Source organism: Mytilus galloprovincialis, chromosome 13, assembly GCF_965363235.1.
Source record: "Mytilus galloprovincialis chromosome 13, xbMytGall1.hap1.1, whole genome shotgun sequence".
In the NCBI taxonomy this organism is placed as follows: Eukaryota; Metazoa; Mollusca; class Bivalvia; order Mytilida; family Mytilidae; genus Mytilus; species Mytilus galloprovincialis.
In genome coordinates, this window is record NC_134850.1 from 5,814,807 (window position 1) to 5,840,626 (window position 25,820).

At 33.4% G+C, this 25,820-nt stretch overlaps 1 protein-coding gene and 1 long non-coding RNA gene across 4 annotated transcripts; one reads left to right on the forward strand and one right to left on the reverse strand.

Annotated features, from left to right (window-relative positions):
• Window positions 1-4,687: 4,687 nt before the first annotated feature.
• Window positions 4,688-8,643, reverse strand: LOC143057617 (uncharacterized). Its single transcript, XR_012972756.1, has 3 exons — window positions 7,113-8,643; window positions 6,339-6,436; window positions 4,688-4,755 (listed from the first exon to the last, which is right to left on the reverse strand). It is a non-coding gene; the product is annotated as an uncharacterized LOC143057617 (long non-coding RNA).
• A 185-nt stretch (window positions 8,644-8,828) lies between these two features.
• Window positions 8,829-25,351, forward strand: LOC143057616 (uncharacterized). Of its 3 annotated transcripts, none has more exons than XM_076230948.1 (5): window positions 8,829-9,039; window positions 12,880-12,982; window positions 14,592-14,731; window positions 23,212-23,334; window positions 24,522-25,351. In XM_076230948.1, exons 1-5 carry the CDS (start codon window positions 8,968-8,970, stop codon window positions 25,182-25,184), a joined length of 1,101 nt encoding a protein of 366 aa, XP_076087063.1. In that variant the 5' UTR covers window positions 8,829-8,967; the 3' UTR covers window positions 25,185-25,351. The 3 variants fall into 3 exon arrangements, with proteins under 3 accessions (XP_076087063.1, XP_076087065.1, XP_076087066.1); XM_076230950.1 differs by lacking the exon at window positions 8,829-9,039 and adding an exon at window positions 9,182-9,254; XM_076230951.1 differs by lacking the exons at window positions 8,829-9,039; window positions 12,880-12,982 and adding an exon at window positions 13,555-13,684.
• Window positions 25,352-25,820: the final 469 nt, after the last annotated feature.

The following is a 25,820-nucleotide window of genomic DNA, read 5'->3' on the forward strand; positions in this document are numbered from 1 at the left end:
TTACAAAGTTATACATTGAAACATGCTGAATTTTCAATGATTTTCTCGATAACACCTGATTAACAGACTTTAGCCAACCCGATTAACAGACCAACCGCCGATATAGCCGCATACTCAATATAGATTAACCGACCAATCTCTCGGTTAGCCGAGCGTCGGCCGTGGTATTTTAGATCACAAGTCTTTTATATTCATATTTATCCTTTTTTTCTCTCAATTTCTCTAGTCATTAATTGTATATTGTTAATGCATTTGATATGCCTTTGTGTCTCTCGTGGGTATAATTTGCGCTGATAAAAGTTACTATTCTTTGTTATGTAAACTGAACCCCGTCAAGACCCTGTCTCGTGCAAGGATTTATTGAATTTCACCTTTTTATTTAAGAACAAGTACTCTAACATACATAAAATTGGTTCACATACAATGGGAGATAACTAATTTTTTTTCTGTAAATACTGAATGAAGATTTTTTATTTACATTTAAAAACTATAAGTCGCCGTAAGGCCTTCAACAATAAGCAAGGCCCATACCGCATAATCAGCTATAAAAGGCCCCGAAAAAAATGTAAAACAATTCAAAAGGCCGGCATAACGGCTTTGTTATTGTACAAAAAATGAACGAAAAACAAATATGTAACACATCAACAAACGACAACCTCCTGACTTGGGACAGGCACATACATACAGAATGTGGCTGGTTAAACGTGTTAGCGGGATCCCAACCATCCCATACACACCACCTTTTAGAAAATCATTTGGAAAAAGCAAGGATAAAAAGGATGCTTGGTAGACAAACTGAATTTCACCAAAAACAGCGCTTATGTCAAATATTTCATGTCGTGCACGTCTGAAGCCATGATTTCTAAATAAGGTGAACTTCGATTTTTTTTTCGGTCTCTTTTATTAATAAAAATTTCAGGCAACTCGATTCTTCTGTCTTATTCCTTTAATATCTGAAAAAAAAGAAATAATTGCAATGAATTAAAAAGGCTATTATTTTCAAAATAATTATACTTAAGAAGTATCGTTTAATCTACAATTACATATTACACATATAATTTTTTTTGGCCAACAACTTGTTAAGAGGTCTATAAATGTATTTGGTTAAAGTATATAATTAAAAATAAAATCAATAGGTTTATTTGATGATTTTGTATGGTAAATGTCCAGTGGCAAGTATTATACATAATTAATTTTGGGAAACATACCTTAGTATTTTTCTATATTCCTAATCCTTAGATTTTTGTCTTTTTTTTAAGTTCCTTGTCCTTTTTCTTGTCAAACAATCGGTATCGTATTCTGTAAATCTACAATACCACAATACTTCAATTTAAAGTCGCAAAAAAAAAAGATTTATATCAGCTTTGCAAATATGAGGGGTTTTTGAGAGATGTAAACTTCAAGATAACAGGTCCGTGTTGAAGGCCGTACCTTGGCCTATAGTGGTTTACTTATATAAATTATTATTTGGATAGAGAGTTGTCTCATTGGCACTCATACCCCATCTTCCGATATCTATATGGTTTGCTCTCAAACAAAAACAGTTCTTCAATTTAATGATATTTACAATATTCATTTGGCGAGGAAAGAAAAATTGAGCAATGAAAAAGGGGTTTTAAGATACTATAAGTAAAACTTGCTTCAGCGTTTGAATGGACGATACCAGAATCCGAAGTCCTCATACAGGTATGTGTTGCGGTAATAGTAATTATATATTTACAGGCAAGATTTCTTATATGACCATTTACAACAAAATATACGGAAAGCTGACATAATAGCTAAATAGTCATAATCACAAAAAAATAACAGGCTTAAAAAGTGGAATCTTCTGTATCTGTTATTAATGATTAATTTTTTGTAATCTGTTTTTCCTCTGTTATATATTTGAAACTATTTCCTTTGAAACTGTTCACAACAGTCAATATGTTTCTGTTTTACTTTGTTAAAATAACATTAACAGTAAAAAAAAATTGGATTGTGAAGCCATTTTCCTACATACTTACCAGATGAACAAGAGGCCAACAAAAGCACCCTTCTGGTTGAACCTGCTCCACTGTGGTAACATTTTCGTCATTGGCAATATTGTCGTCTGCTGTCCACGGCTTCCCTACAGACGACAGGAATCCAGACATTTTCACAGGAGGTTTGACAAATGCATCCTTTGTTTCTGCTAGTCCTTCATTCAAGGCGACAGTGTCCGTGTCCGTCTGCTTTGAGTCCGTTTGTGTGTTACCAAAATCGATCGGTGATATGAAAGATTTATGTTCATTTGGAACTTGTTTTATAACAAAACCGCCATTTCTTCTACGCTTATTTTTGTTCTCAACTTCATCATTCGTAAAATCTTCTATATAACGATTGTAGTTAGTATTCACGAAATCATGAAGCTTGAATGAAAAGCTTAGCCATTTTGATGGTACCTCAGTTACAAAGCTTTTGGCGCCTTCACCATTTTTGGCGTCCTCTGTATTGTTTTGTAATCTAGTCTGGATACTGCTGTCATTATTTTCACCGTGTTCTTTCTGCTCATCGATTTCGAAACATTCACTTACGCAATATGCGATTTGAAAACTCATGACTGCTGCAAAATGAACACCGTCGTACAACAAATGTTTGCAGACTATTTATATAACCTAAGCAACAACAATCTTGCAACGTCATCATTCGTTTTATGACGTTTGGTCATTATAACTCTAAGGTAGCAATACACAGTTCGGAGTTTAGTTTCGCATTTTGGCCACTGTGCATTTTTCAAATATGAAAGTTATTGTGTAATAAAATTCATTTTCAGACAGCTGAGTACTTATTTAGCCTTCAAAGATGGTTTATAAGAACACCAAGATTAGTTTTTACATGTTTAATTGGCTATTTTCTGTTCTCGTTTAAAGTGCACATATTTATACAACACTCAAATTGAGTCTATTTGGGGCAAAAACCCCAAAACGGCAAAGTTATAACATTGGCCAAAGATCTGACTGAAAATGATTTCAAAACAATTTCAATAATGTTTTTCGCATGATTTTACAAGCTCACAAATATGTAATTCTCAGGTACAAGAGAGAATAACCAGTCAATGATATTTCAGAAGGTAAAAGAGATGGTTGCATTATTTTCTATATCGGTTATTGGTTAGCGTTCAACCTAATTTTATGCAAAATAAAGTCACAAAATGAAGTAACAAATTACCCTTTTAAAGTAAATAGTTGTTATTACAATATAATAGTTTAATAAACTTCAATATGTTGATGTATAGCTCTTATAAATCAAGCTCAAGCTAGCAGTCACTTTTCAGACATGTCTTAAATGCCAAATCTCGTAAAAGAAACGAGAATTCATAGATATTAAATAAATACTTATAAAGTAAGAAGGTACGTACGGAGGCAGCTATGGACAAGAACAGATGGAATTGTGGCCAAGAGAAACAAACACACTTAGAACTAAGGATGGACACGATCGGAGGCCAGTATATGTATATGTAAATAAAGAGTTGTGGTACATGATTGCAAATGAGAAAACTATCCACCAGAGTTTAGATTTAATGAAAGTAAGCAATTAAAGGACACTGTACGGCCTTTATCAGAGAGGAAAACCCATCACGTATAATCAGCAATCATAAGAGGACAAGCAGAAAAATGTGTAACAATGGGAACGAGAAAACAAACGGTATAAATTGTATTTAAGGGTCAGCTGGGGCCTGCCTCCAGGTGCGGGGTTTTCTGGCTGCGTTAAAGACCCATTGGTGGCCTTCGGCTGTTGTCTGCTCTGTAGTCGGGGTTGTTTCGTTGACATATTCCACAGTTCCTGGTTCTCAGTGTAAATGAAAAACAACACAATTTACGAATTACAAATATGACAGACATGCATGGTACAAATTGTATACTCAATTCTTCTCCTATTTCCGATATATTTGATTCATATTTCGTGACACATGACTCCGTCAGAATTCGGTTGTTTCAACCTAAACAATGTCGAACAAACTTTATTTTGACCTCGTTGTTATCATAATATCATTGTCTTACATATATATAAATGGCGTTTGATATAAATTGTATAAATAATTTGAAGAAAAAATATGTAAGTACCACAAGTTTATACCTAAAACAGTATATCTAGTACCGTCAATACTAGTATATCTGTTCCTCAATGATTTCTGTAATCCGTATTCTATAAAAGTTGGTTTACATACAATGGGAGATAACACATTTTTTATTCTGTAAAAACTGAATGAAGATTTACAGAATTTACATTATCTAAAAACTATAGGTTACTGTACTGCCTTCAACAATGAACAAAGCCCATACCGCATAGTCAGCTATAAAAGGCTCCGAAATAAAAAAAAAATGTAAAACAATTCAAAGGAGAAAAGTAACGGCCTCATTTATGTACAAAAATTGAACGAAAAAACAAATATGTAGCACATCAACAAACGACAACCACTGAATTATTACAGCTTCCTGACTTGGGATAGACACATACATACAGAATGTGGCTGGGTTAAACGTGTTAGCGGGATCCCAACCTTCCCCTTATCTGAGACAGTGGTACAACCTATTAAAAAATCATTTGGAAAAAGCAAGGATAATTTAACGGATGCTTGTTAGACAAACTGAATTACACCGAAACAGCGTTTATGTCAAATAGTCCATGTCGTGCACGTCTGGAGCCATGATTTTTAATTAAGGTGAACTTTTTTTTATCTCGTTTATTCATAAAAATTTCAGGCAAGTCGATTCTTCTGTCTTCTTCTTTTAATATCTGAAAAAAAAGAAATAATTGCAATGAATTAAAAAGGCTAATATTTTCAAAATAATTATACTAAGAAGTATCTCTGAAGAAGTATCGTTTATTCTACTACCATTACATATTACCAGTATAATTTATTTTTTTTGCCAAGTAGAGGTATAAAAATGTATTTGGTTTACAGTGGCGGATCCAGGGGGTGGTCCCACGGCGCACCGGACCACCCCCATGACGAACCTCAAAATTTTTAAGTGTCTATTTTTTCAATAACTAGCTAATTAGCAAATTAATACTTAAGATTAATCCTTTCATCGCACTAATTGGTTATGGATTACCTGGATACCTAGAGGTGTCACAATGATAGAATATATACGGATCAATGCGTTTCACCTGTATACATCTAATTAAATTGTCAAAACAGCTCGTCAATATGAAGAAGTTGACTTCTTATTTTGAAAGGTAAATACAAATTATTTTTGTATTTTTAAGTGAAATTTCCATATATAATAGCATTGTCCAACTAACGGAGTCTCGGTTTTAAATTTCATTTATGTACATTTTGAAAAAAACAACCATTATGAATGAATTAAATTTATTTATCTATCTCTGTGAGCCCCACCCCTTTCCCCCAAAATCAACAGCAATTCAAGCACTGAAGTTGGTACCGGCATTTGTACAAAGCGCAACATTTGATGAAATTAAACATTTTGTAGACTTTTACCATACTGATTTGCCGAGTCCATCTGCAATGCCGTCCGAACTGCGTTTGTGGCAAAAGACTTGCGAGTCAATGCTTTCAAAACCAGAAACTGTATCCGGTGCTCTGAAAGTATGTTACAAAACAGACTTTCCAAATATTTCTGTTATCTTAAAAATCATAGCTACCATGGGGGTGACGAGTTGCGAATGTGAGCGATCCAACAGTGAGTTATCACTTTTAAAAACCTACATGAGAACAATTATGGGACAATCGCGTTTAAACGGACTTGCGTTGATGCATGTGCACTACAGTTTGGAACTAAACATAAAACAAATTATAGATAACTTTGCAAGGAAACACCCGCGACGCATGATGTTGAATGACCTGATAAACGACTCTTTGTTAAATTAGTAAATTTTGAACAATTTTACGTAGAACTATTTTTACCGATTCGGAACATTTTAGCTAAACTTTTTTTACAGCTTGCCTCATTCAGATGACAGTTGCATGTACATGTATGTTTTGCTATTTTAAATTGCAATATATTGTCTATATATATAAGCGTCTTAAATAAAAATCAGTTTTACATGTCTTTAAATTCCTTTACCTAGGAATATGTGCATTGCATGGTGTTGTCCAAATTCATGATCTTCCATAATGTCAAAAATAATCATACCATTCAATATTTATTTGGGACCACCCCCAATTTTTGTTCTGGATCCGCCACTGGTTTAAATATAAATAAAAATAAAATTAATTTGTTTATTGGCTCATTCTGTATGGTAAATGTCCAGTGGCAAATATAAATAAAAATAAAATTAATTGGTTTATTGGCTTATTCTGTATGGTAAATATCCAGTGGCAAGTAGTATACATAATTTATTTTTGGAAAACATACCGTTATATTTGTCTATATTACTAATCCTTGGATTTTTGTCTTTTTTTAAGTTCTTTGTCCTTTTTCTTGTCAAACAATCGGTATCGTATTCTGTAAATCTATAATACAACAAGACTTCAATAAAAAGTCAGCTTTGCAAATATGAGGCGTTTTTGAGAGATGTAAACTTAACAGCTCCGTGTTGAAAGCCGTACCCGTTGGCCTATTATGGTTTACTTTTATAAATTATTATTTTGATGGAGAGTTGTCTCATTGGCACTCATACCCCATCTTCCGATATCTATATGGTTTGCTCTCAAACAAACACAATTCTGCAATTTTATGATATTTACAATATTCATTTAGCGAGGAAAGAAAAACTGAGCAATGAAAAAGGGTTTTTAAATACTATAAGTAAATTTTGCTTCAACGTTTGAGTGGACGATAGCAGAATCCGAAGTCCTCATACAGGTATGTGTTGCGGTAATAGTAATTATATTTACCAGCAAGATTTCTTATAATATGACCATTCACAACAATATATATATACGGAAAGCTGACATAATAGCTAAATAGTCATTATCACAAACAAGTAAGAGGCTTAAAAAGTGGAATCTTCTGTATCTGTTATTAATAATTTATTTTTTGTTATCCGTTTTTTCCTCTGTTATATATTTCAAACTATTTCCTTTGAAACTGTTCACAATAGTCAATATGTTTCTGTTTTACCTTGTTAAAATATCATTAACAGTAAAAATAAAATGGATTGTGATGCAATTTTTCATACATACTTACCAGATGAACAAGTGGCCAACAAAAGCACCCTTCTGGTTGAACCTGCTCCACTGTGGTGACATTTTCGTCATTGGCAATATTGTCGTCTGCTGTCCACGGCTGCCCTACAGACGACAGGAATCCAGACATTTTCACAGGAGGTTTGACAAATGCATCCTTGATTTCTGCTAGTCCTTCATTCAAGGCGACAGTGTCCGTGTCCGTCTGCTTTGAGTCCGTTTGTGTGTTACCAAAATCGATCGATGATATGAAAGATTTATGTTCATTTGTAACTTGTTTTACAACAAAACCGCCATTTCTTCTACGCTTAATTTTGTTCTCAACTTCATCATCGGTAAAATCTTCAATATAACGATTGTAGTTAGTATTCACGAAATCATGAAGCTTGAATGAAAAGCTTAGCCATTTTGATGTTACCTCAGTTGCAAAGCTTGCGCCTTCACTATTTTTTGCGTCCTCTGTATTGCTTTGTAATCTAGTCTGAATATTGTTGTCCTTATTTTCACCGTGTTCTTTCTGCTCATCGATTTCGAAACATTCGCTTCCACAATATGCGATTTGAAAACTCATGACTGCTGCAAAATGAACACCGTCGTACAACAAATGTTTGCAGACTATCTATATAGCCTAAGCAACAACAATCTTGCAACGTCATCATTCGTTTTATGACGTTTGATCATTATAACTCTAAGCATAACTACAAATCTATGTACTTTTAACATTACCATGATTTTTGTACTGTACAATAATGCCATATTATAATTGTTCGGTAGTTCGTTCTAGAGTTTGGCTCCTGCATATCTGAATGAGTGTAGCCCATGCCGGTTAGTTGTCCTTACCCTGGGAACATCTGTTATGTTGTTATTTCTAAAAGAGTAATTACATTTTTATGCCCCACCTACGATAGTTGAGGGGCATTATGTTTTCTTGTCTGTACGGTCGTTCGTCTGTCTGTCCGTCCGTCTGTGCGTCCGTTCGCCAGGATTCAGGTTAAAGTCACATTTTGGTCAAGGTAGTTTTCAATAAAGTTGAAGTCCAATCAACTTTAAACTTAGTACACATGTTCTCCATGATATGATCTTTCTAATTTTAATGCCAAATTAAAGTTTTGATCCCAATTTCACGGTCCACTGAACATAGAAAACGATAGTGCGAAGTTCGGGTTAAAGTTTTTGGTCAAGCCGGTAGTTTTTGATGAAGTTGAAGTCCAATCAACTTGAAACTAAGTACACATGTTCCCTATGATATGATCTTTCTAATTTAAATACCAAATTAGAATGTTGACCCCATTTCACGGTCCACTGAACATGGAAAAGGATAGTGCGAATGGGGCATCCGTGTACTTTTTACACATTCTTGTTTAATTTCAATAAGTTCATGTAGATATAACAGACATGTTTATTAATAATTTTATACACCTCTATATTGCTATCATTCTAATTCTTCTGATTTTTAAACTAAGTACTTTTGATTTAATTAACAGTTGTTCATAAGCATGATAAGTACTAGTCTTCATATACAAATCTTAGGGCAAATGCAGTCCTGTATTTTCTCTATCATTTTTTGTGGTATTACAATCACCCTTCTAATATAAATGAACCAGACTTAATTATGACCACTTATAGGACTATATGTAGTTGTACGTCTAACGATTATTGAACTGTGATCATGTAGCCTGGCAGCCTGCCTCACATGCTCGGTCAATTAATCTATGTATTTTAAAGATTGGATGAGGATGCTATGTGGTCACGAAGGTGCTCCCAATATAATGGAGGATTGTATAATGAGAAACAGGAAAGAGTTCAGAACGTTGCCCTCCCCTTCCAGTTTCATCCCTCATAAGTAAATAATAAAAATGTCAGGCTCCATGAAAAAAAGAAAATATATGAATACAGATTCAGATGAAGAATTTCAATCACCGGAGACAGTAAGCAATATATGCATTTGATTCTGAATAGCATTTAAAATCTTCCTTTATTAAATGATACGAGCAAATAAGGCCCAAATTATACGGATAAATCAGCATGATTACTGTCAATAACAAGATTGAATATTTCTCTTCGAATAGTGCCAATACGGAAAAAACTGTGCCAATACAGGAAAAAGTGTGAAAAAAGCCGTATTGGCCCTGTATTGATTACGGTTTTTAATTTTCTTATAAACACATAAAAGTGTTATGAACCGGCTGTTTCTGTGTTGGACCTGTTATCAGATTTTCGATCTGTTCTAGTCCTACGGGTCTCAAGGCCAATACAGCAAACCTTGACTCTATACCAGAGCCAATACAGAAACAGCCAGTTAATAATACTATAGTCTTGGTTTTTCACAAATCACCAGAATTTTGTACACTTTTATTCTGTGAATGTTTATGCTTATGGCAAGTTATGTTGTATTATGTTTATCAATCTGTCCAATCAAAATAAAGTTTTACTTACTTACTTTATATTGAATTTACAATTTCGATAATTTCTGTGAATATCCTACCGTAGTCTAAAATTGGTCATCTTGTTAGTTCATTCAGTATTTGTGTTTGAACTTAACACACAGGGAAACTAAAAAAATGTATGTATTGACATCACTACGCTACTTTCAGCGTGGAAAATTAGTACAGAATAAGTTTTTTCTACTCTTTTGAATAAAAAAAACATGTCTAAAGGTATTAAGTTTTCATACACCTTATCGCTATTTGTCCGCCATTACTGGATATCACACAGGTTCCTGTAAAATTTTGACGTCATAAAACAAAATATCTGATGCCACAATGGAAAAGTGATTGTTGTATGTGTCAAAAGTTCAGCCGGGATTAGTGATAAGGTGTATTGTTATTCTCAAGTATTGCTCAAACATGCCAATTTTCTATATATAATAGCCATTTCAATCCCGACTTCTGAATGTCTAAAAACATTCTATAACTTCATAAAATCCCACTTCCGGCCTCCATTTAACTTTGTGTACATTTTGTACATTCCATTCAGCATCATCAATTCTTGTGGCAGGCAATACAGGTCAAGCAAATCGTATTTTTATGAATTTTAAAATGACAAGCTCCTTATGTCTTTCATGATTATCCTGCGAAAAAAGCCCATCCAAAATGAAAGGAAAACTATATGAAAAAACAATGTCCATGCCATACAAATCTAATTTTTTGCAGGAATGTAGAGTAGATTAATAAAAAACAATTTACATTTATTTTTCTTAGAAAAAAATATTGATTCATTAGGCCAAATAAAAATATATGTGTGGTTCCAGTAACCCTACCGTCCCTACCAGAGTTCACAAAATCTTATTTTCCCTGGTGGTCCTTGAGGAAAATCTACTGGTCCTTACTATAAATTCTATTGAAAAATCCTAAAATTGTGTCAGTCCTATGCAAAATTTTGGTGGTAAAATCCTGAGGACTGACACTTTTCGCGAACTCTGCCCTACTTTTTTGGCTTACAAATAGCCTACCCTAAAGATTTTATTGTCATTTTTCACTAAGCACTGTTAAAGTCAGAATGTTGCTCCCATAGACTCAATGTAAAAAAAAAACATAAAATAAAAAAATATCCCTACCTACCTACCCTAACTTTTTTTTCAGATGTAACTGGAACCACACATACTTTTTTATTTGGCCTTAAAAAAAATCAATATTCTGAACATCATGACTGTACAATACTGTAGGTAAATATTCATACAAAATTCCATTGTTGTCAAAAGGGATTACAAAAAAATAGGTTTCCTGTTGAATAAAACCTCAAATTATTGCAAACAATTTTCATGATTTTAAAGCATTATCCCACAAACAGATAATATTATCACTGAACTAGTATATACATGTATTTGTTTAGGGGCCAGCTGAAGGACGCCTCCGGGTGCGGGAATTTCTCGCTACATTGAAGACCTGTTGGTGACCTTCTGCTGTTGTTTTTTTCAATGGTAGGGTTGTTGTCTCTTTGGCACATTCCCCATTTCCATTCTCAATTTTAATATAATTGCCTAAGACTGAAAAACCACCTAATTGACAATAGAGCAATTTGATTGGGTAAAACGATTTAATACATCACATGATTTTGATGCCATTGGAATTTGAATGTAAACAAACAAGTTCAGCAAGTTCAGTATGGGACAGCATCGTACATTGAGTGACCGAGAAACAATGATGAGTAACCAAGCTTGACAATTGGATACATGTACATGGTAATCACTGTAATAAAAAATCAAAGCTAAGTCTACAGAAAAAAATGAGAAAAAAATAGTCTTAGGTGAACGACTTATCAACATAGCTGGATATATATGAATGCTGCCCGGCCCTCTGTTGACAAGGGGTCATTCACTGAAAATAGAAGCAACTATATATAGGTGGCTGTAATGTCATCAACAATGAGCAAAACTACATATCTTTATCTTTTAAATGTTACCATGATTATTAACTAGAATAAAGTCGAAATTGATATCTGATTTGAGGAAAATGCAATGAAGTACAATAATTCAGTTTTGTAAAGCATCTTAAATGACCATTATGTAACAAACCTTTTTAGCTCACCTGTCCCGAAGGGACAAGTGAGCTTATGCCATCACTTGGCGTCCGTCGTCGTCCGTCGTCTGTCGTCTGTCGTCGTCTGTCTTCGTAAACTATTTCAAGAATCTTCTCCTCTGAAACTACTGGGCCAAATACTTTCAAACTTTAACTGAATGTTCCTTAGGGTATCTAATTTATAAATTGTATCCGAAGTTTTGATCTATCAACAAACATGGTCGCCATTGCTAAAAATAGAACATAGGGGTCAAATGCAGTTTTTGGCTTATAACTCAAAAACCAAAGCATTTAGAGCAAATCTGACGTTGGGTAATATTGTTTATCAGGTCAAGATCTATCTGCCCTGAAATTTTCAGATGAATCAGACAACCTGTTGTTGGGTTACTGCCCCTGAATTGGTAATTTTAAAGAAATTTTGCTGTTTTTGGTTATTATCTTGAATATTATTATAGATAGAGATAAACTGTAAACAGCAATAATGTTCAGCAAAGTAAGATTTACAAATAAGTCAAACATGACAGAAATGGTCAGTTGATCCCTTTAGGAGTTATTGCCCTTTATAGTCAATTTTTAACCATTTTTCGTAAATCTTAGTAATCTTTTAGAAAAATCTTCTCCTCTGAAACTACTGGGCCAAATACTTCCAAACTTTAACTGAATGTTCCTTAGGGTATCTAGTTTGTAAATTGTATCCGAAGTTGTGATCTATCAACAAACATGGTCGCCATTGCTAAAAATAGAACATAGGGGTCAAATGCAGTTTTTGGCTTATAACTCAAAAACCAAAGCATTTAGAGCAAATCTGACGTATTAATGTCTATAATGTTCAGCAAAGAAAGATCTTCAATTAAGTCAAATTGACCAAAATTGTCAATTGACCACTTAAGGAGTTATTGCCCTTTAAAGACTTTTTTCACAATTTGTTCATCATGTTGACTTACTTTAAAAAATCTTCTCCTTTGAAACTGCTGTATCAATTTCAGCCAAACTTAGGCTAAATGAGTTTCAGAGTATCTAGTAAAAATTTTATATTTTATTTCCTTGTATGTCAAGAAACATAGCTCCTATGGCTAAAATAGAACATAGGAGAAAATGATTATTTTTTTTGGCTTTTGAAGAAAATAGAACGATCCAAAAAACATTTAAATAAATTGAAGAGCCAAAATAATCATTGATGAGAGATTTAACCAAAAGAATTAAGGTGAGCGATTCAGGCTCTTGAGAGCCTCTTGTTTCTTTTGTTTTCAGATCACAGGATGGGAGAAAGCTTACAGAAGTTTTAACAGCTGTAGAATATTAAATCTCCCAACAAAAAGAACCATGTTGATTTACTGGCAAGATTATACAGAAGGTAAAAGTTACAGCTAATTTACTACTGCATGTAGAGCAAGACTTTGGTTAGCTTGCATGCTAAGTTTGTATATTGTACAATTATATTGTTGATTTACTGGCAAGATTATACAGAAGGTAAAAGTTACAGCTAATTTACTACTGCATGTAGAGCAAGACTTTGGTTAGCTTGCATGCTAAGTTTGTATATTGTACAATTATATTGTTGATTTACTGGCAAGATTATACAGAAGGTAAAAGTTACAGCTAATTTACTACTGCATGTAGAGCAAGACTTTGATTAGCTTGCATGCTAAGTTTGTATATTGTACAATTATATTGTTGATTTACTGGCAAGATTATACAGAAGGTAAAAGTTACAGCTAATTTACTACTGCATGTAGAGCAAGACTTTGGTTAGCTTGCATGCTAAGTTTGTATATTGTACAATTATATTGTTGATTTACTGGCAAGATTATACAGAAGGTAAAAGTTACAGCTAATTTACTACTGCATGGAGAGCAAGACTTTGGTTAGCTTGCATGCTAAGTTTGTATATTGTACAATAATTATATTGTTGATTTACTGGCAAGATTATACAGAAGGTAAATGTTACAGCTAATTTACTACTGCATGTAGAGCAAGACTTTGGTTAGCTTGCATGCTAAGTTTGTATATTGTACAATAATTATATTGTTGATTTACTGGCAAGATTATACAGAAGGTAAAAGTTACAGCTAATTTACTACTGCATTGGTTAGCTTGCATGCTAAGTTTGTATATTGCACAATTATATTTTTGATTTACTGGCAAGTTTATATAGAAGGTAAAAGTTAATTAGAGGAACACATTATATATTAGAAAGGACAGATTTGTCTTCGACATATACATGTATTATGACAAGTTAGCCAGACTTATGTTTTTATCTTGTCAATTTTATTTTGAGGAATTTTTGCATATCTGTTTCACATGTTTCAGAAGACAATAATACCATTATATAAATGAAAGGATATATGGAGTTAAATTTGCCATCAATGTATTGAAGACAATTTCCATTTCATATTAGTGTGTCAAAAATATAAGGAACTTGGAGTAAAATTCATATTAAAGAAATATTACTGGTCTAGACCAAGTGTGTTTAAATTTGTTGAACTTTTAAGTTTAAAGAGCATCAAACAGTTAACCAATTTAGGAAAATACATTTTTACTGCATTTAAAATCAGAGACAATATTACATAAACATTCTCTGTCTGTTTACTTGTTTACCATGTTTACTAATATAAAAATTTCTATTGACACTGGAAAGTTTAAGGTAATAAAGAATTAGGTTAACTGCTGTGAGATAGAAATACTAAAGAATATTTATTTTTTTAAAGACCCAATGATGTGCATAACTTTGTAAAGGACAAAACATTTCTTTCTCTTTGCATTTATCCCTTTCTAATTGACTTTGCATAATTTATTTCAGTTAATTTTTAGTCTGCTCCATCTTGTTTCTTTATGGAGGACCCATATTTTTTATATTGGCTACGATTTATATTCACAATTTTCCAACTACTGTAAGTTGCAAAAAATGAATCCCTCACACAAAAATTAGTTACATATCTTATCATGTTTTATTTTGATTTCAGGTTTTATGAAAAGGGAACCAGAAGAATGTATTTTTAGAACATTACAAGACCAGGGAAAGTTATATTACTCAGGTGACATGTTTGATAACTGGATATATTTCAGTCCAATGGATTTGAAAGGTAGAGAATGGTATGAACAGGTATTTATAATTCTAACATTGATTGTTTGAAGGAGACTGGATAAAATTGAGAATGGAAATGGGGAATGTGCCAAAGAGACAACAACCCAACCATAGAGCAGACAACAGCAGAAGGTCACCAACAGGTCTTCAATGCAACGAGAAATTCTCGCACCCGGAGGCGTCCTTCAGCTGGCCCCTAAACAAATATATACTGGTTCAGTGATAATGAACACCAAACTAAACTCCAAATTGTACACAAGAAACTAAAAGTTAAAATAATACAAGACTAACAAAGGCCAGAGGATAAAATGCTATAGCTCATAATACATGTATATCTGTCATGTCTGTAGCCCTTTTTATAAAAAATCTTCAAGTGTAAAATTTATCGTAATGCTTTAATATTCCTTAACAATTCAACTAAATATTTTTATCGTAAGATGAATTTTACACTTAAGATTTTGGGTGAGAAGGGTGTTAAGTTCCGTTTATTAGGAAGTTCCGAACTTTGGTTTTTAGTCAGACCCGCAAGTGGCGGGAATAGTTATTCTTATTGCACATGGAGTTCGAGCAGGGCGCCCGACAGATACAGACACAACTTGGTGAGTCCATTACTGTATAATATTGACTTTTCATGGTAGCAGAGCATAGCGATCATAATGGCAACAAGTTTTAAGAATCCACCTACGTTTGACCCGAGGTCAATGACTTACGAAACATGGAAGAATGAAATTTCCGTCTGGCAATTAGTTACTGATTTGAAAGTTGACAAACAAGCACTTGCTGTTTCACTTACACTTACGGGAAATGCACGGGAAGTGGCTATGGATGTCCCGGCTGCCGATCTGGCTAAGGAAGACGGCATGGCCAAACTGATAACACAATTGGACAAGGCGTTCTTACGAGATGATAAGGACAAAGCATACGAAGCTTACAAAAATTTTGATACGTTTGTAAAAAATGAAAATTTGTCAATGTCAGACTACATTATAGAATTCGACAAAAGATATAGCAAATCTAAAAAATATGACATGACACTCCCAGAAGCTGTCCTTGCTTTCAAACTATTAGATAATGCTGGCCTGTCTTCCAGAGACAAACAACTAGCCTTAACAGCATCTAGTGATGTAAAATATACCTCTATGAAGTCAGCATTGCAACGTATATTTGGTGAACGAATGTCTGGACCTTCAGAAAATACTGGTATTGTTCCAAGTATAACAATTAAACAAGAACCAGTATATTATACACAACAAAATAAAGGGAGTAAATCAAAAGAAAAGGGCACTAATCCTTTAAACAGGTTTGGAAAAAGAACAAAATGTGCTATCTGCCAGAGTGTTTTTCATTGGGCTAAGGACTGTCCTGACAAAGTAAATTCTGTTAATTTTGTCGAGTCTGAAAGTGAAATTGTAGAGAATTGTAACATAACGCTTTTCACAAAAGAGCAGCCACCCGTCAGTGAAATATTTGTACTTGAATCAGCATGTTCAGCAATCATAGACACTGCATGTACTCGTACTGTGTGTGGGGAAAATTGGTTTAAACAGCTTTTAGAGAGAACTGGGGACATTACTACAGTGACAAGTAGTAGAGCATTTAAGTTTGGTGATGGAAAAGTAGTCAACTCTTTTATGCGTGCCACTATACCTGCTCAGATAGGAAGTACCAATTGCAAAATTGAAACTGAAATTGTAAAAGCTGATATCCCTTTGTTACTCAGTAAGGCATCATTGAAGAAGGCTGGTACTGTACTGGACTTAAAGAATGATAGGGCAATCATGTTTAACAAACCAGTGGAATTGGAGTTCACATCTAGTGGACATTATTGTGTAAATATTGTGAAAACAAAACCTGAAATACAAAATTCACCTGTTAACGTAGAGGAGAACGTACTTAATATCACAGATGACATGAGTACAGCGGAGAAACGTAAGACATTGGTTAAAATACACAAACAATTTGGACATGCAACATTTAACCGTTTATCTAAACTTATAAATAAGGCTGGAATGAATAATGCTGATACTTTAGAGCTTTTGCGATCAGTTTGTGAAAATTGTGACATTTGTATGACCAACAAAAGACCAAGTTCTAAACCGGTGGTTGGACTGCCATTGGCAACAGAGTTTAACGAAACAGTAGCAGTTGATCTGCATGAACTAGAACACAGTGTATGGTATCTTCATATAATTGACGAATTCACACGCTTTAGTGCAGGGTGTATTATGAAAACAAAAAAAGGATCAGAATTTGTAAAGAAATTTTTGGAATCTTGGATTTCAATACATGGTTCACCAATGCGTCTTTACAGTGATAATGGCGGTGAATTCAATAATGACGAAGTACGAGATATGGCAGAGAACTTTAACATTGAAGTGAAAACTACTGCAGCTTATAGTCCTTGGAGTAATGGGCTTCTAGAAAGGCATAATCAAACTCTTACGGACACATTACTAAGATTGAAAGCAGATAATAATTGTGATTGGGACATTGCTTTAAGTTGGGCTCTCATGGCAAAGAATGCTTTAGATAATGAACATGGGTATAGTCCATACCAGTTAGTTTATGGACGCAATCCAAACCTACCTAGTGTTTTAACAGATAAGCTGCCTGCCCTAGAGGGTACCACTATGAGTGAAGTGGTTGGAAAACATATTGAGACCTTGCACTCAGCTAGAACAGCTTTCACCAGAAGTGAATGTTCTGAAAGAATTCGCAGAGCATTGAGAAAACAAACTCGTCCAAGTGGTATTTCTTACCAGACAGGTGATAAAGTTTACTATAAAAGACCAGATAACAAAGAGTGGAAAGGGCCTGGCGTTGTGATTGGACAGGATGGAGCTGTTGTTTTTGTAAGACATGGTGGTATGCTTGTAAGAGTGCATCAGTGCAGATTAACGAAGGTATCAACAATACCTGAAACAGAAGAAAACAAAAATACTAGTAATTTTGAACAAGAAAAAGAAGCTAAGAGGATTATATCTAAGTCAATGCCAGTTCATGAAAACAAATTTGTAAATTATTGTGACAGTGACACTGATAATGAAAATGATAGTGATAGTAATGTTGAAGCGATTGAAAATGGTAATAATGAAGGACAAGATGAAAATGTAAATAACGAAGGACAAGACGAAAATGTAAATAACGAAGGACAAGACGAAAATGTAAATAACGAAGAACAAGTAGAACATGCAATAGCAGGAACAGAACGACCCAAACTTGCAGATATGAAAACAGGACAAACAGTGAAATATAAAAATGCTGAAAGTGGTGAACAGTGTGTTGCAAAGGTTACTGGACGCGCTGGAAAGGCAACAGGAAGTAATAAAAACTGGTTTAACCTGCAATACTTGGAACCTATTACACTTAAAGGAGCAGAAATTTCAGTTGACATGAGTAAGTTAAAGGAATTAGAAAATGTTGCTACAGAAGTAGAACTTCCTAGTTCTGATGACGATAGTGTTATGATTTTTGAAGATGTATCATTCAGGGAAGCTAAACTAAAAGAACTAAATTCATGGAAAAACAACAGTGTTTATGAAGAATGCACAGATACCGGTCAAAAGTGTATTTCTACGAGATGGATATGTAGTTTGAAGGACACCTCAGAAGGTACAATACATAAGGCAAGATTAGTTGCGAGAGGATTTGAAGAATTTAACAGAGATGATATACCAAAAGATTCACCCACTTGTGGAACAGATTCCCTAAGATTAGTTCTAGCTATTCTAGCACAAAGAAGTTGGAAAACACGAACAATGGATATTAAAACTGCTTTTTTACAAGGAGCTGAAATAGAAAGAAAGATTTATGTCAAACCACCAATGGAAGCTCAGTGCAAAGATATTATCTGGAAACTTCGCAAATGTGTCTATGGTCTGTCAGATGCCTCTCTTAGTTGGTATAATAGAGTAAAAGAAGTTCTTGAACAATGTAAAGTCAGTGTATCCAAGGTTGACCCAGCTGTATTTTTCTGGAAAAACAATAAAGGCAGCGTAGAAGGTGTACTTACTTGTCATGTTGATGACTTTTTATGGGGAGGATCAAAAGAATTTGAAGAGAAAGTTATAAATAGCATAAGATCAACATTTTGTGTTGGAAAAGAAGAATTAGAGGAAAATGGGTCATTCCCATATGTTGGAATAGAACTATCAAAACATGAAAATGACTTGCATTTAAGACAAAACACTTATCAAAATAGTCTCAAGTTTATTCCTATTGAAAAAAGTCGTATGGGAGTCAAAGAAGAACTTCTTACCAAAGAAGAAAGAGAACTTTTACAATCTAAAATTGGACAAATACTTTGGATTGCAAGACAAAGTCGACCAGATGTGATATTTGATGCATCAAACCTTGCTTCATCTCTTAAAAAGGCAAACGTACAAACGTTAAATGAAGCAAACAAAATAATCAAGAACCTTAAATCTGAAACTGTCACTTTGAAATTCAGAAAACTTGGAAATGATAATGCAATTAGACTTGTAGTATTTAGTGATTCTTCCCTTGGTAATTTATCTGATGGAGGCACACAAGGAGGACATTTCATTGTGCTTGTTGGTGAAAATGGAATTTTCTCGCCTATAACTTGGCAATCAAAAAGAATAAGAAGAGTGGCAAGAAGCACTCTAGCAGCAGAAACCCTGGCTATGGCTGATGCTATTGACAGTGGTATTTTTATAGCTTCACTGTATACAGAGCTTATGTATGGTAAAGCTGATCCAACTCAATTGCCAATAACTTGCCTAACGGACTGTCATTCATTGTGGGATGCCATAAAATCCACAAAACAAGTATCCGAAAAAAGGCTTAGACTTGAAATTAGCAGCATTCGAGAATTAATTCAAATGCACCAAATAGTATCGGTCAAATGGATTGAAACAAAACATCAACTGGCTGATTGCTTGACTAAAAAAGGAGCTTCATGCCATAACCTGCTCAGGGCACTTCAAGATGGTGTCTTAGGGAACAGGTGTTTGGATGAGTAACTTTCTAAAGCCAGATTTGTAAATAGTGTACATAGACCATGTGGATTATATTAATGAGTTCAAAGGAATTGAACATCTACTTTTTGTTGACAACATTATTGAACAGTTAGTTCCTTCAAAAGAAAGAAGGGGAGTTTGTTAAGTTCCGTTTATTAGGAAGTTCCGAACTTTGGTTTTTAGTCAGACCCGCAAGTGGCGGGAATAGTTATTCTTATTGCACATGGAGTTCGAGCAGGGCGCCCGACAGATACAGACACAACTTGGTGAGTCCATTACTGTATAATATTGACTTTTCAAAGGGAACCTAAAATTTACTTGCTTATATCTGCATCATTTGAGCTCTGGTGGATGATTTACTCATTGGCAATCAAACCACATTAGTAAGGTGCCCAATCAACAAATTTTATTGATTTGCCTTAACGGAATAACATACGGCTATTATTTATATCATTGAAAAGAGGAGAACAAGCCTTATTGAAATACCGTTGTCGTCGTTGTCTGCCGTGGTCACGTTTTTTTAAATCGCCGTCATAGGTAAAAGCAAAAATTCCAGAAAAATGCACATTCACATTTAGATAGCTTGTTTCTCCTACATATATATATGCGTTTGGAGCAAAATAAAAAACAACTAATTTATAGAAAAACATCTTTTCTGTCTTCCATTAGAACTTATTTTATATTCTTATTGCCAAAAATGACTTTACATTGACTTTTTTGCATATAGGGTGCAAATTTGAAATTTTCAGACAGCTGTTAAATAACAATGACCTTGACCTAATTTAATTTCTTAATTTGAAATTTTTGGAAAGATTAGAACTTGTTCTAAATCTTTACTTAGGCACCAGCCTCCCTAACAACAGGACAGGTTAGCTACTGTTACTAAATGTATTCACATTGAAATATAGTTCCCTATGGTTCTGATATATGTGCACATAATACACCTATAAACTGAAAAAACTGGGTATATTATTGGAGCAGTTCATTCAAGAATGTATGTCATTAAGGTGTGTTGATGTGCAGGCTTTTAAAAAACATTTTGATTAGGTAACTGGGTATTGATTCAACTAGTATGATTGACAACTGTCATTATCACTAAACAATCAGAGACAAGGTGAACCTTTAATTACAATGCCCCACCTCCTAAACTGCCAATCAAATTGACCACATTACCTATCAACCTCAGTCTTACATAATTATACAGACCACTCGATATAATTCTTAATACACAAGTATCTGACCTCATAATTGAATACACAAATTTGTATATTAGATGTTTGATATGTATAAGGATGATAGATTTATTTATTGCCAATTACTTTTGATCTACATTACATAAAGTGATTCTGTAAATTATATCTGAAAGATAAATGATTAATGGATTAACAAGATCTTAAAAAAATGAAATATGAATATAAATATGAATAAATAAAAGGTATTCAAGTAAGGCCTATAATTTACTTGATAAATTTCCAATAATCATCTGTAATTAATCAACAATTAAATTAGTACACTTTTTTTTTTATCAGGAATTGGCTTGAAACAGTTTAAAATTTTTTAAACTTTTTTAATTATAACAAACCATTGTTTATTAGTTTATTTCCCATCAATCATTATGTCTATTTTAGTCATTTGAATTTTTATTAGAAGTGAATACATATGTTTGCAATCAAGAAAGAATCCACATTTCATAAGATAAGTTTTTTAATTGGTTACATTGAAAAAGCACATTTTCAATGCCCTGTGTTGAAAAATACTTTAAAAATTGATCAAAAGGCACTCTAAAACTTTTAATCTTCAATGCCCTATAACCTCTGTTTCAACTTACAAAATGCCCCATAACAACATTTTTCAATTTTGTTTGTTGACACTTTTTAAAAAGTTTTAAGCTGTTGGTCCAGATTTATGTCTTACAAGGATAGTTGGTAACATTTACTAGAAGAATTTTTGCATTTTTTTGTTTTTTTGAAACATGCTCAGAACCGACAACATAATTTCGATAAGATATAAACTGCAGTTTAAATAAAATTGTGCAAATTAAGAGACCCATATTATTTAATTTGAGCTCATTTTATCTTCATCAAGGAAAAACAAGTTTCCTTCTAAAGACCTGCTGTAAATGCAATTTTCAGCAATAGTGCTTTATAAATGTTCATTTCCCCCCACAATACCTAAATATGAAATAATTCAAACTACTCTTCTATTCTTTCCATGAGTGATTTCCATCACTTTGATTGTATTCAATTCATTACAAGTAAGTTCTAAAGATGTTTTTTAGATCTTAACTTCAATAATTTGTCGAAAATTAAAATGTGTTTTTCACGTCTTTTGATAGTCAGGTGTACATCAATTTCTAGGTAAATATCAAATTTCTGTTTTTGGGTGCGAAAGAGTATATATAAATGATTTCTTTCGAAATTTGTACAACATTAACGTCGAACTTGGTTGACTATATAGCTCTGTGTATAGCTTTGCTTTACAGAAGTAAAAATTACTGCAAACAGAGAAAAGGGGGGGGGGTTAAAGTTATGAAAACAAACCTCTATTAGAAACATGTAAAACACCCCATCATGGCTACATATACAGATGACTAAATGAGCAACAATTGGCTATAATGTTTACATGTATTTAAAAAATAAAATAAGGGAGACGCTTATGTACAGCACCGATGCAAACAATAAAAACAAAAAAGGCGTGAGAAACCAAAGATACATTAAAAACTTATAAAATGAAGACAAGCTGACAACACCATAGCAAAAACATGAAAAAAAGAACAAATGCAAATAGAAAACTATGGTCGAAGCAAGTATTACCTACTACTTATTTGTTGTATATTTGGCACACATATGAACCATGTCTTGTTGATGTAATCAGAGTATAAATCCTGTGAAAGTAACACACAATAAATTTTATTTTGTTCAAAATGTGGTAAAATTCAGCTAAATAAATAGTCCGACTGAAATCATGAAAAGCTTATATTTTAATTATATTAATCTTTTCAGCTTTCGTTGTACGATAAATTTAATTTATAAGCTAAATGATTAGTATCAATTGAACAAATAACACAGAAAGCAATAATTTTATTTATCGTGTTGAAGATGGCCTGTATAATGAGGTATCTTTGGGTACCCTAAGAAAACACAAAATTTTGAAAAACGTGACCACGGTAGCTTACGACGACATTCATGATTGCAAAATATAATGATTTTCCAATAGTTTGCATACAAGTATAGCTGTGTGTTATCCGTTAACTTAAACTCATTAACTAGACGTCTTTTTCAATACTGGGCACCCTACTATATCTCCTTATTTTATATATTAAGATTACAGTATACAGATTCCTCATTTATTGAGTTGCTTCCCTTGTATTTCTCTTCAGTGTGACCTTCACCAAATTTTTAAGGGCATTTTTGTACATATGAAGAGAAAAATAAAAAAAATTTAGTACTAAATCAAATATGTGTCTCCAGTTTGAAATTAGCAGTTCAATGCATGTGTATTAATATCTTCTTTCAGAATTGTGACTTGGATTTGATTAAGGATGAACAGGTTCAGTCAGAAATTCATCATTTGTCAATGGCTGTTAAGGCAGCAGACCTAGAGGGTTGTCCAGGAACTTCGTCACCAGATCTTCTATCTGTAAGTTTGTTTATGTGATAGCCATTTCAAGTCAAAGTCTCACAATTTAAAAAACAAGTACATATAGTCTCACAAGACTACATCACATGAAAAAAATATATTACAAGGAGTGGTCTCAAAACCACCAACCCACCCCACTAAACAATGGGGGAAAAGAGGAACAAGCAGAAGAAATAAAAAATAAGAGACAAACAACACCTTAGTGAAATAAAGAAAAAAAAACACATATTAAGGTGGTACCCAACACTTTCTCTAAAATTAATTTGGCTCGTCTCATTTTCATAAAATTTTGTCAAAGTATTTACTTTGACATTTTAACAAAAATATAAAAATTCAAAAAAAATTAAACGAACCGTTTTGTCAGAAATATTACACTGGATATATAGCAATTTGACAACATTAATTTTGATCATTGAAAAGCTTAATTTGCATTTTACAACACAACGTAATTAAAACGTTAAGCTGACTGTACAGAGTTATCTCTCTGTAGTGTTAGGTACCACCTTAAACAGCAAGACGTTATCCTGTCCCAGAAAACAAGTTTTAGTGTTACTTAACCTACCAAAATCTGAGGCTGTAATTGGGATTTTCTCAAAGGACAGTTAACTCAACACATAATGTTACTCAGCATATTACAAGTAAAATTTTGTGATGTCACAACAGAAATAAAATGTTACAAAATTTCCTTCTAAATGCTTCATGTACTTTTAACCATAAACAAGCTTCTACTGAAGTTTGGTACAGAGCAATCTATTTATCCATATTGATACTTTCATTCAAGTTGATGAAAATTTGAAAGATTTGAATCCCAACCGTATCCTTATGATTTGATTTACCAATTAATTAACTTACTAAGATTAGTCTGTTCGAATCACCAACGTACATTTTTGTACATCTAAAAATTTACTCGAAGGTCTTCAATTTAAGAGTAATTGCATAAATTGTGTTTCTGAGGAAAAGTTTTAAAATACATTTCTTTCCCCTAAAAAGATGCAAAAATGACAGTACGTTTTTAATCACCAAAAACGGTCATTATTAAACATTGAACATGTACTGTTAGATTTTATATGAAGCAAGCAGACAAATTGTTAAACATTGAACCTGTATGATTTTGGCATTTGATAAGGGACTTTCCATTTTGAATTTTCCTTGGAGTTCAGTATTTTTTGTGATTTGACTTTTTACAGACAGCAAACAGACAAGAAGATTCACCAGTCAGTCCCTCTCCGATTGTTTACCTTTATTGGGAAGCTAGAGCACAGGGATTTCATAATTTGAGAGGGAAGCTTTTTGGTGAAGCGTTTGTTAGATTATTGTTCATGGGAGTAGACCATGTGACTTTTTCTTACTCAGCAGCTGGACTTGATACTCATCTAGATAGGTGGGGGTATGTGAAGAAAGGACCATCAAAACGATCACCAGGGTGTAGTGATGGTATTTGTAATCAAGTGCTTTCACATGCAGGGATGAATTCAAAAGACCAATATTTGACAGTGTTAAAAAAACAAGAGAGTGTTGAGTTTAATTTGGAAGCAACTTCACTTAAAGCAGAGTCTGATATTTTTGTATGGAGAGGTAATAAATTAGTGCTGGTTGCCATAGTAACAAGCATAAATGACAGTGGACAGAGAAAAATGCAGCAACTTCAACGGAATATGCTGCTAAGTTTAGATGGACAGAAAACACTTTTTGGCTTAGTAATACAAGGCCATAAGGTTACTCTTGGTGAAAGTACATTTGAACAACACTCCAGGGAATACAAAAGAAGCTTTAGTGAAACAGCGTTCAGTTATACTAAAAATGATCTTAATCTCTTATATTCTTATGTACAAAAACACTTTGCAGAGTAACTAGAAATAGTGAACAAGTTTAACTTGCAAGCAAACCCAAGCCATTAAATCAGTTTAGACTAAGTATTTGCACAATACTTCATGAACTTTCAAAGAAACTAATAAAAAGCATTTAAATATTCATATGATGATTTTAAAAAAGACAAAATAAAACTATTTTTGAATTTTTTTATTTATTAAGTCTCCTCTTTATTTATATACGTGTATTAAAATGCCACTGTCGAGTGGTGCAGGCATCAAGAGTATATATTTATTAGATATATAAAGACGGGGCTCATGAAACAACTCTCCATTTAAGTCACAATTAGTAAAATGTAAACTGGAGCCTTGGATCACACTGAACACAAAAATGAAATCCAAACAGAAAAACTAAAGGTCTGTTAGATTCTAACTAAATAAAAAAGGAGGAGAAATTCTTATGAATCACAAAAACATTTTACAACCACTGAACAACAGTATCCAGACTTAGGACAGTTGCAAACAAATGCAGCAGATTTTAACGTTTAAATAGGTACCAACCTTTACCCTTATCTGAAGCAATAGTGGGATACACTAGTGCTCATAGAAAGACACACTATAAAATATCAATTGAAATGGCTGAACTCAATCAAAAGACATATTTAAAAAAACAGTGAA

Bases quoted from the DNA above. Each gene is read 5' to 3' on its own strand.
- LOC143057616 (XM_076230948.1), top strand. From the start codon at position 8,968: ATGTCAGGCTCCATGAAAAAAAGAAAATATATGAATACAGATTCAGAT. The intron at 14,732-23,211 runs GTATTTATAATT...ATCTTCTTTCAG, and splicing joins GTAGAGAATGGTATGAACAG to AATTGTGACTTGGATTTGAT. The intron at 23,335-24,521 runs GTAAGTTTGTTT...GACTTTTTACAG, and splicing joins CGTCACCAGATCTTCTATCT to ACAGCAAACAGACAAGAAGA.